This window comes from Leptopilina boulardi, unplaced genomic scaffold (genome assembly GCF_019393585.1).
Source record: "Leptopilina boulardi isolate dan_hultmark-lab unplaced genomic scaffold, ZJU_Lbou_2.1 LbouV2_322, whole genome shotgun sequence".
Classification (NCBI taxonomy): domain Eukaryota; kingdom Metazoa; phylum Arthropoda; class Insecta; order Hymenoptera; family Figitidae; genus Leptopilina; species Leptopilina boulardi.
In genome coordinates, this window is record NW_026137888.1 from 196,535 (window position 1) to 209,066 (window position 12,532).

General features: G+C 28.3%; 1 protein-coding gene across 1 annotated transcript; it reads right to left on the reverse strand.

The window, feature by feature from the left end:
* Window positions 1-403: 403 nt before the first annotated feature.
* On the reverse strand, window positions 404-10,085 carry LOC127284280 (uncharacterized). Its single transcript, XM_051309653.1, has 4 exons — window positions 9,984-10,085; window positions 6,907-7,043; window positions 3,154-3,216; window positions 404-2,862 (listed from the first exon to the last, which is right to left on the reverse strand). The coding sequence occupies exons 2-4, from the start codon at window positions 7,039-7,041 to the stop codon at window positions 1,471-1,473; spliced, it is 1,590 nt and encodes a 529-aa protein (XP_051165610.1). The 5' UTR covers window positions 7,042-7,043; window positions 9,984-10,085; the 3' UTR covers window positions 404-1,470.
* Between the last annotated feature and the right edge of the window lie 2,447 nt (window positions 10,086-12,532).

Below are 12,532 nucleotides of genomic sequence, written 5' to 3' on the forward strand. Positions count from 1 at the left end.
ATTCGCCCACTTTTCCGACCGATTAGTTCGCGCTATTCATACGAAATACTAACAAATTTTTAAAGTAAATTTCGTTGAAATTCCTATAAACTATTGATTGGAAATTTGTACGTAATTTTTGCTGAAATTTTTTTTCAAAAAGTTATTTAATACTTTCCCGAATGTATTTCACAATTATAATTTGGACAAATTGCTTTTTTGCAGATATTTTTCTTTTTAATTAAAATTCGTAATAATTATAATTTGTTTATCTGATCTTCTAAAGTATATTAATAATTGTGGTTAATTTGGAAAGTTTTATGTTTTTACTAATAATTGGAAAGTTATTTTTAGTTTTTTATTCAATGAAAATGTTGACACATTGTTCATATTAGTTGACGTTTTTAATCTTGCTTAAACTTTGTTTAAATAATTAACGTAAGAATTATAAATTATGATTTTATAAAATTAATTATTAAAGTATTCTATTATAAAATACGTTTCCTGTGGATGATTTTTACATATAATGCAAATTAGGCACAGGGGAAATGTATGATATATTTTTCACTTTGACAGAAACGCAAATCCTGTTGATTTCATTTGTGTCTATAGCTACTAATTCATTCGATGATGAAGTTATTCTTTTTATTACCGTTAACTGACTTGGATACAATGTTTCAGTGTTTATTAATTCACAGACGCAAAATTCTTTGGCTGTAAATTCGTCAACTATAAAATATACAATTTGTACAAATTGACCATCATTGCATACAGCAATGGTATTGTTTGAACGATTGCATTTAATTTTTGATGATGAATATAAACATCTATCCTTGACCATCCTTTTGTAATAGAGTGCATTTGGTGATAATTCCAATTGTTCTCTCCATTTACTTTCTACATGAGTAGCACGTCCAAAATACCTTTTTGATCTGAATGCAAATGACTTGAGTGTATTTCTGGTTTGCAATTTTTTACAAAAATTTTCAACATTTTTGGAACATGTTGGTAAAACGCTTTTTGACAAAATATGATCACTGCTCTGCATTGCGATGTTTCGTGCAATTTGGTTCGTGACACCTTTCGAGCTATTTATATTCTTTATCAGTCGTCCATTTCCAGATTCGAAGACGAAACCTGAATGTGTCCATCCTGGTCCCCAATTTATCAATCCTTTTAGCCAATGAATGGTTTGGTGCAGATTATATGTTGCAACTCGTTTAGTATATAGTTGTTCAGCTTCAACTAGAAATTTTTTTAGTAAACTCTCAATATTTTCCATGTCTAATCTTGATATTTTTGATTGCAGGGATACATGGAACACTTGAACAAATAGTGCCCAATGTTTAACATATTTTGATTCTAAATAATGTGTTAAGATCGGTATACTAAAATATAAAATCCAGTTTTCCCACTCCTTTGCTTTCCAATAACGTCGATCTTGCAAGGGACGGGAGGGACGCATAATTTGATTTGGAACTTGAATCATTTTCAAATGTTATCAATCTCATACATTTTGGTAGAGTTTAAAGTTTTAGATAATGATGAGTTTTTAAAAGAACACCAATAATCTGTAAACTGCTTAGCCACACCAAGTCTAGCAAAATGCATATCGTCAGGCGTGAATCCATCAATTATGTTGAAGTGCTGTAAATTTATTAAAGGCGATACACCATTAATAGCATATAATGGTTTGTCATCATTTACTAGTTGTGACATGGAAAGAATCATTTCTTCTTCAGTTTTATCTTCAGGTAATGATTTTAATAATGGATATTTAACACTACCACCAGTATTTTGCTTATTTGGAATCCATTTACCAGGGTGCTTACACCAATTGCACGCTCCATATTTATTGAATTGATGCATTCCTTGCATGGGAGCACGTGCTATGGTATCAACGCAGCAACACACAGCAAATGGTTTAATAATTCGTTCTTCACCACGAATAGTACACGGAATTCCATTGTTTGATAGATGATTTACATCATCTACAAATGATTGTAGAAAAACTTCCATGTCCGGTTTACCTTTTCCAAACCATAAACCATAGACTATACTCTTTGATGTTCTAACTTGAATTGGTGTTTCATTTACAATAACTTGTAATGGCCAAATCGAATATGAAGAACTATTGAATACGGGTGCTCCATCAGAGTTAAAAATTAATGTACAAAAATTATTTTTATCTTGAGGGCTTAAATTTTTTACAAATTTTCTGTATGCTTGGCCATCGTAAATGTCTTCATAAACACCATTATCGTGTTGTCTCTCGTTAATAACAAAATCGTAATAGCCATCGTTACATTCTAGTACGCTTTTTATTTCCTTTGATAAAGAAAATGTTACATAAAAACTCACATAATTACTGTCTCTTAACTGAATTTTATGGTTACAAACTTCACATACTTTTTCTATACATTCATGAGAATATTTACCTGCGTATGTTTCACAATTTGGACAAATTGAATGATATGTAGCAATATCTTTTGGGAAAAAAATTTTATCTACTAAATATCTTGTATCTGGTAGCAGTGGTCTTGGAAAAAAGCAATTCAACATTTTAATCAAGTTAGTGACAGCCGTGTGTGTTAAATTAAATCGCAAGCTATACTTTATCACCATCATTAAAATTTCACCTTCACTTAAAGGTATAGATTTTTTGAGAGGTTGAAAAAATCTTTCGCTTTGTATTTTTTTGTCCAAGTTTGAAGTAGGTGTGACAAGCTCGCTTTCTTCTTCTAAATATTGTTGGTAATTATATTCATGTGGGTTATCTTCATTATATTCTTCTTCACCGAATATGATATCTGACCAATTGTAGCAATCATCGTCTGCTTCTATTTCATGACATTGTTCTTCCGACTCCGATTCAGAAGATTTCTAAAAATAATTTGTTTTTAGAACAAATTTTTTTTTGTTTTGAGCACATGGAAAAAATTTCGGCCCTACAGACTGCACACTTCTTGTTCAGCTTTCGTAAAAATGATACACCAAACCTGTAGCTATGGTGTTCTCTAATGTACAAAGTGTAAATTACTCTTTCCTTTTTGGAATGGCAGTTTTACAAGGGTATTAGTACGAGAGCTGAACTAGACATAGGTATGTTTATAGTGCCGACAATTCATTTCGTGCAGTAATATTTAAGGAAAGTTTTTTGAAAAAAATCTTTACCTCCATTTCCGAAAGTGACATTGACGCAACTTCATCTTCTAGTTTTTCCTCATCACGTGTGAACTGAAAAAACAGAATATTACTTTAAAATAATACAATGAATATGAATAATATATTTATTATTTGTTAATTTGTGTATAAAAATTTTTTTTCTTCTGTGTAATTAAACTAAATACAATTTTCAGCTGTCATGTGTAACTATTACTTGATTTTTGTCTTTACATTGCATAGCATTTGTAAATTTTCACACAATTTATTTGTCAGCGATAATTTTATAATCCAAAGTGGTATCTCTAAAAAATGACAAATTCTTTTTCCTAAAAGTATTTTAACGTTTGTATAGTTTGTTAGTTTTTAAAGTGAATTTGTACTTTAATCAATGAATTTTTAATAATTAACCTGCAAAAAGATGACGTATTCAGTTTAAGGGGTTTAGCGAATTCACTATGCAACCCAATCCTTAATTTTTACGACGACGCATCAGATGGATGCATCTCCAATGAGTGAGATCCAAAGTTCCAATACTTTTTGTACTGGGGAGTTTGTAAGACTGGGGTTTGTGCAAACAATTTGGAAAATTGTTAAAAATTTGATTTTGAAAGTTTATTTTAACTTGGAATTTTTGTCTTCATTTCATATTACATTGCTTCCTCGTGAGAATTTTCATGTTATGAATATTATAAAATGAATATTACGCGCTAATATTAAGGTAATATTACAGTAATATTATACCGTAATATTAAGGTAATATTACACGAGAATATTACAGTAATATTAAGGGAACATTTGTTTACGAAAAAAATCTACCCATCCAGGGAATCGAACCCCGAACTCAAAGCACACGAGTCCAGAGTTTTACCAAAAAGCAGTGTACGTTTATGGTAAGAAATGTTGTTCACACACTAAATTTGAAAATGATAATTTCACTTTTTTGTGACTTGAAATAAGATATGAGATTCATTAAAAAAGTATCGGGTGGGTGCTTTTCCCATGTAAAACTTACTGTTGAACACGAATCTAGTATTGTTTTAACTTTTCTTTTTGTTTTTATTTAGAAATTGAAGTCCGCGTGAAACTGCTTTGGGGCATTGTAGTGCATTCTGTTAGGTGCAATATTCATACTGTCAATATATATTATTCAACTATATTTTTTTCGCGTTTTTTAAGTATAATATGCCAACATAAGAAGAAAACATAGCTTATAATTAAAAAAAACAACTTTTCAACTTTTGAAATAGAGAGATGTTAAGAAGGTATTAAAGCGTCAAAAAGCTGTTGGAAATTTAGCTACCCAGTAAAAAAAATAATTGGGAGTCACGAAAAAGAATTGGGAGTTAGCTTACTTTGTATTCGGTTTGGCGTCTAAACCGTGTAGGGACGTTACGGCCAATTATTTTTTCTTACCCTGAATTCTTTTCATCTGGATTGTTTGAATTGATGTTTGTTGATCAAAATTTGCATTACAAATGAATAGAATGCATGTTCCAAAGTGTCAAAATGCCGATTTGGAATAAGAAATGTGAAATTTTATGAAAACGACAAAATGTGAAATATGACAGATTTATCGACAATTTTACCATGTAAGTAGTGTTCATATGATAAATTTACCATACGAGCACTACTCACATTATAAAATTGTCGATAAATCAGTCATATTTCACATTTTGTCTTTTTCATAAAATTTCACATTTCTTATTCCAAATCGGCATTTTGACACTTCAAAACAATCATTTTTTTCAATTACAATGTCAAATCGCGCTAATGTACATCAATTCAAACAATCCAGGTGAAAAGAATTCAGGGTAAGAAAAAATAATTGGCCGTAACGTCCCTACACGGTTTACACGCCAGAACGAATAGACAGTAACCAAACTCCCAATTCTTTTTCGTGACTCCCAATTATTTTTTTTTACTCCCACATAGCACCATATCTCGCAGTAAGGTTGATGTTAACTTATTTGAATGGCTTGTAAGGTTACATCGTAAACCAACAGTAGACCTGAGGTAAAGTTAAAACTTCCGCCATACAGTAAGCTTACATGTAAAGGTTGAGGTAAGATTACACGTAAGGTTGAGGTAAGCTTACATGTAAAGGTTGAGGTAAGATTACACGTAAGGTTGAGGTAAGGTTACACGTAAGGTTGAGGTAAGGTTATTATCAAGTTGTAAGGTTGAGGTAAAGTTGTTGTAAGGTTACTAAGTGAGATCAGTATTAACAAAATAATTAATAAATAAATATTAAATTATAAAATTAAGTTTGTTGCCCTGCTCTATTTTAGAAACCTAACAAGTCGCAGAAAATTTTGAAAACAAATTTGGAAGGACTGGGATTCGAACCCGGGATCGGTGGGCATAAACCTAAAATCTAACCAACTGAGCTAAGTAGGGAAGTGAAAAAGAGAAAATCAATTTTGCTTTTAAAGAGTTAGTTATCTTCTTGGTAACCTTAAAAGCAAAATTGATTTTCTATTTTTCACTTCCCCGCTTAGCTCAGTTGGTTAGATTTTAGGTTTATGCGCACCGAACCCGGGTTCGAATCCCAGTCCTTCAAAATTTGTTTTCAAAATTTTCTGCGACTTGTTAGGTTTCCAAAATAGAGCAGGGCAACAAATTTAATTTTATTATTTAATATTTATTTATTAATTATATTATAAATTATTTTGTTAATACTGATTTCACCTAGTAACCTTACCACAACTTTACCTCAACCTTACAACTTGTTAATAACCTTACCTCAACCTTACGTGTAATCTTACCTCAACTTTACGTGTAACCTTACCTCAACCTTACTTGTAATCTTACCTCAACTTTACGTGTAACCTTACCTCAACCTTACGTGTAATCTTACCTCAACCTTTACATGTAAGCTTACCTCAACAGTTTATGAAATATAGGAGTTCTCTCAAAATTATTTTATATTCAAACCTAATAAATTATCTTCAAGTTCATTAAAGCTAAGAATTAGGTTAATACAATTTAATCTACGTTCTTAACAATAATAAAATGCAGTGTTTGTAATTTGCGGTAGAAATTGTAGAATAATCGAAGGTGAACAGGATATTAGTTATACATTCAAAATATTTTAATTATTTTAATTGGAATGATATCATTCATTAACGTTTAAGAGGAGTCACCACCTTTATTTTGAGTCCTTTAAATTTTAATGATCGCATGTAATTATTTTTTTTTCTTGCATAATTTTGAAATTTTAATTTTTAACCATTTTATAAATTAAAATCATAAAAAAATTAATATTTTAAATATCTATCTTCTTTTACAATTTTGACTATTTTTCAACGCCAATTTAATTACACGTTTTTTTAATGATACTTCAGAATCTCTCGCATGGATTTTCAAAAAATTAATTTTTTCAAAAAAAAGAAGAAAAGTATGAGTTAAAACATCATTGCACTCTCCTATTAAATATGTATTCTACTTTCACAATTTTAAATATTTTTTATCGTCAAATCTTTTTCACACTTTTTTAATGATTCTTCAGATTTTCTCGCATGGATTTTCAAAAATATTATTTTTTTCAAAAAATAAAAATTGTAAATGGTCAAAAATTAAAATTTCATTTTTTTTACCATCCTGTATGTTTTTAGGACCAAAATGATGCAAGAAAAAAATATAATTACCTGCGATCATTAAAATTTAAAGGACTCAAAATAAAGGTGGTGACTCCCCTTAATTGATTTAAGAGTGAATTATTTTTTAATTTCTAACATGCGTATTCCAAAATATTGTACTTACTGAACTTGGTTCATCAAGTGTTGAATTATTTTCGTTAGTCGATTCAAGTTTCTTTCTCTTTCTCCAACTTGAAGTTCTGGAAATCGCACAATTTTCATCATCTAAATGAGTTTTATACTGCTTTCGTTGACTCATGACTAAAATAATAAACATTGCATTTTGAGCATTAAGATAAAAACATTAATATACATTTATAAATAAAAATGGGCAAAAGATAATAGAAAAATATATTTTAAGGGTGTCCAGCGAATCTGAAAAAAAATTCCATGACTTTTTTCTTACTTTCCTTCTGCTCTGTTCTCAAAAAATATTTCATATTAAAGGAGTAGTGTTTTGATACTAAAAAATTTGAAGATAATAAAAAACATTTTAATTATTATTATTATAAATTGTGTCTTATTATTATTATGACTACAATTCTGTTGAATACCGTCAAGTGTGGATATTTTGCGATTTAGACTTTCGTGATGAATCCATCTTTATATTGAAATGTTTAAATTTTCCGCTTGGTGTAATAAGAGTTTGATATCTGCACTACAAAAGGTGCAAACTGTTAATATTTATTTTTTTGTCAGAAAGGAGAAAAAAATTCATAAATCGTGGAAACTGCAGTGAAAATTTTTCAAATCCGGAAACTTCTGATTGGACCTTAGAAAGTTTTATAGTGCTGCGAAAAAGTAATATGCGTGCAAAATATCGCTACAGAAACATGTTGGACAGGCAGAATGAAAAGATTTTTAAAAATTGATAATATGGTTTTGGCTTATAAATTCAGTTTTATTATTTGTATTTAAATTTTATTGTGAAAATAGGTTGTATTTGTTTGGGAAAATTAACTACATATAATGTTCCATCACTCTGACAAAAAATAAAAAATATGCATTTCTTTGATTTTTCGAAATTTTTTAAAAAAGCCATAGCTTTCTTTTAGTTGGATTATTTAGTCAGGTTTGATTAATATTTTAAGTTAGACTAATACCTACGAGACTGGCAGTTTCGTTTTAATTGGTCAAATTTTGACAGACAGAATTTCCTTTAATGGTGTTGTTGAAACTTTGATTACTCGAAAAGGAAAGTTATGATTAAATTCTCAAGTTCTAAGCAATATACAAACAACACTTGAATTTTATTTATATAGATTAATGTTAATTAACATTATATTAATAATTTATTTTCGAGATTTTGAAAATTGTACAGTAATTTTCCAACTGTTAATAATTGAAAATTTGTTAAATCAAAAAATATTTTATTTACGAATAATGAGTAGAATCAATTATGATTATCAATTATGACTTTCATCTAAAAAGCTAGTTACAGATAATGTCGCTTCAAACATACAAAAATTAAAAAATATGAATTTTTTTTTGATTTTCTGAATTATTTGAAAAAGTGTCATAACTTCCGTTCAAGTTAATATTTTTAACTCTCTGCCTCTGCTAACGACCGTTATCGTCAGAAATCGTCTATTTGGATGCCTGGTGGAGACTATAAAAATTGCATTCTGTAGCGTTAGAGTGGGGATAAGTTAGCAAAGGCAGAGAGTTAAATCGAATATCGGCTATTATTTTAAGTTAAGTTAATATCAAATAGAGTGCCAAACTTTATTTTAATCGGTTATACCATTTTAAGTAATGCTCGTGAACAGTTTTTGCATACAGACAGACAATTGGACAAATTTTTTTTACATTTTTCGAATTATAATGTCCCAAAACGAATGAGTATATGAAAATTTGCAAGTTTGGCGTAATGTACAGAGAGACTTGAATTTTATTGATAATAGATCAATTATAAGTAATAATTACTTTAAACTTTTTTTAAAGTTTTCAAGAAAAGTAATTTTAGACGTGATCTAGTTAGACGTTAGACAGGAAAGTGCTAATTTCAAATTTCTCCATCACTTTGGACTATTATAACATGTTCAATCAATATGAGAAAACTCAACAATTTTGTACAATAATGAATGAAGAACATGAAAAATTGAAACAAGTAAATATGATTGCGTTTATTTGTTATTTAGGAAAGTAATTATATAGGGAACTGGAAATTGAAAAATTGAACAAAGAAAAAAAAATATCTGTCCAAATAACAAATTAAATTAAAATTTCAGTGATCACAGTGGCATTTTCACTTAAAAATAGGGGAAAAGGGGGATTTTGAAAATCAAGTATCAAAAAAGAGCTTCAAGACTGAAATTAGTAAAAAAATGAGTTATCGAAAAATTAAATTTTATATCTAAAGAAACCCGTTTTAGATAATTCACAAGAATCACTAAAATTTTATTCTGTCTTTTATTTCCTTGATTTTCTCCTAATTTTTATCAAAAATATTTACTTTTTTTCTTATCCTGCTAACTGCAATTCTGAATTTTACAAAATTCAATTATTTTCTAAATTCTTATTTAAAATTCTTCAAGAATATAATTATATATTTAAAAATAATTTTTAAAAATAAACATATAAAATTTATTTCAACTCAATTTGACAAAATTTCCAATTAAATTACATTCTAAACTTAAATAATATTTTTAATTTAATAATGTTTAGTTTATTAAAAAACACCTAACCGATTATTAATAAACATTTTATTTTTTGGTTCCTGAAGATGATCAACGTGTTGCGATCGAAAAGCTTCTATTATTTTTTTAATAAAGAAGATTTATATATTGACTTGATAAGATACTTATAATTATACACCTTTACCTGTAATAATATATTCAGCCACAAGCTGAAACTGAAACCAACATGTAATTATAATTAAATAATTTTTGTTAATATACAGTTTTCTGGAATGTATCATTTTAGATGGTAACGTTTTGATACGAATATATGTATCATTTTTAAGAATGATAGTGAATACAGTATCATTTTTTGATACGAATATTTGTGTCAAAATAGAACTGTCATGGCCGGTTCGCACTAACTCAAAATTAAACATTTTAACTTAATCACTTTTATACACTTTTTGGTATTGATAATTGATTTATTAACATATTAAAAATGAGAGAAGTGAGCAAATATATAAAATAAGCACTTTACTTAGAAAAAACTTGTATTCAAAATAATGTGAAATACACTAACCTCTGTTTATGTTGTTGACATTTCGATTAAAGGTGAATCTACAATTTACAATGCTCTCACAACTTTTTCGCTCAAAAAATAGTGAAATATTTAAAGACGTGTTCACATTCCATTGCTAATGGTTTGTACTTAAAATGAGTTCATTTTACAGTTTTATGGAATGTATCATTTTAGATGGCAACGTTTAGATACCGTATAATTTATTAAGTTAATACGAATATATGTAATTTTTAAGAAAGTTAGTGGATACAGGGTCACTCTTTGATACGTATATTTATATCAAAGAATGGAACTGTCATGGCCGGTTCGCCAGGGTTGTGCAGTGACGTGTCACTAGAGGTTTTTGACGTAAATTACCTAAGTCAGGTAATTTACTTCAAAAGCAGGTAAAATACTTGTAAATTACTTGGTTACGATGGTAGACACCTAGGGTTTTTTCGACGTCGTCGGTCGTACCGGTCAGTTGCCACAAAAGGTGCTCAACCTATTTATTTGGAGCTATTTAGTTTCAATGATTTTGATTGGTTGAAGCAATGCTGTCAAGTAGTGCACGTGAAACAAGCTGTAATTTTTCGTGTTTTATAACAGAATAGGTTTGTTTGTTCAGCTGTTTTGCGAAACCTGGTTTTGTTTACATCTTTGCTTTATCGAAATTTTTCGAAATTCACGGTTAGCCTCTTGGCTCTTGCCTCTCGCTGAAGGCCAACGCACAATAGGTTCGCGAAAGTCGTTCGCGAACGAGGTGCATATGATAGAAAAAGATACACATATATATCTGTCCTTTTCTAACTCATGCTTTGAGTTCGCGAACGACGTTCGCGAAGTAGTTGTGCTTAGGGCTTGACCGAACTGAACGTAGCGGAAAAAATTGAAGAAAATTTGAATCAGAATTTAATTAATCCAGCAGTTCTTATGGGCATTGTAGATATTTTCAATGATGATGATCAAGACAAACCAATTCAAATTCTGGTACAAAATGATATTAATATTTGTCATTTTATAAATATTGATTACTTTAATTATATATATATTTATTGTAAATTTTTTAGAGTAAACGATCCAAATTTTATTAATTAAATAATTTTTTCAAACCTTATGTAAAAAAAATAAATTATAGACATTAGAAAAAAATTGCAATTTTTATCTGATCTGTAAAAATGTAATGTAAAAAAATCATTGTTGACAAAATATTTTGACTCAGAATAATTTTTTGTAAAGTAAAGAGAACAATAACATTTAAAAAAAACAATAACATTTAAATAGAAGAATAATTTTGTTAAGGATTGTCACTGCCGGAGTGAAGGGCAAGGGGAATGTTCCCATTGCTCCCATGTAAAATCTTGCATGCGTTTACAACCTCAAAAAAAATTTCAGCCTCATAATTTTAATAAAAAAACCTATATATTAATTTTATTAAAAGAAAAAACTTTCAAAAAAGGATTAAAAAATAATGATAAAATTTTTTAAATATTTATATATTAAAAATTTTAATTAATTAATTTACTGAAAAAGTGGTAGAAATCATGGCAACACAAACTCGACACAGGGTTGTATTGGTATTACTGGTATATTAGTACATTGTCAGAGGTTAACCTCAAATTTTTTAGTGTTGAAAATACGAAAATTAGTTTGCCTTCTTTCATTAAAATTAACATAATTTCAGAAATAATTCACTTGCGTCAATGTTCTTTTAATGAAGCTGAAACTGGCATCCAGTTAATTTTTCAAAATCTTATGTTGGTTTCATCTAACAGAATATTTAGTTTTAAATTCAATTTTTTAATTTAATCTAAGTTTGACAAATTATAATAATTTTCAGAGGTAAATTTGTTTTTTTTGTAATTATACTTAATCATCTGTTTGCTATTCAAAAACTGATCAAATTTTTAATAAATAACATATTTTGAATGCATATGATATCTTTTAAAATTAAGCCCAAGAAAATTAGAATATTTCAGTTGTTTGAAGAATTATATTAATTTTAACAAAAGAATGAAAATTCAAAAATTTACAATTTTCTAAATTGATAATAAAATAGATTTAATGATGAGAAATTAAAAATTGAAGACATAAAAAATACTAATACAAATATCATTAAAGAATTAAACAATATTCAACCAAAAAATAAATTTAAAAAATGTTTTAAAATAAAAAATTTGAATTTGGCTTATAAATTCGGATTTATTGTTTATTTTTTAATTTTAATGTGAAAATGGGTTGTATTTAACAAAAAAAGTTAACTACAGATAGTGTCGCATAAATCTGCCAAAAAATACAAAATTTTCATTATTTTGATTTTTTCAAGTTTTTGAAAAAAATTTATAACTTTCGTTCAGCTTGATATTTTTTAATCAAATATGGCTAATATTTTAAGTCATATTGATAGCTAAAAAGCTGCCAAGTTTCACTTCTATCGGTCCAGCCGTTTTCCTGTGAATCGCGAACAAAATTTTGCGGACATACATACATACATTCATACATACAGACACAAATTTTTTTATGGACATTTTTGGTTTCTCTGTTGTTCAAATTGATAAATTATGGTAGAA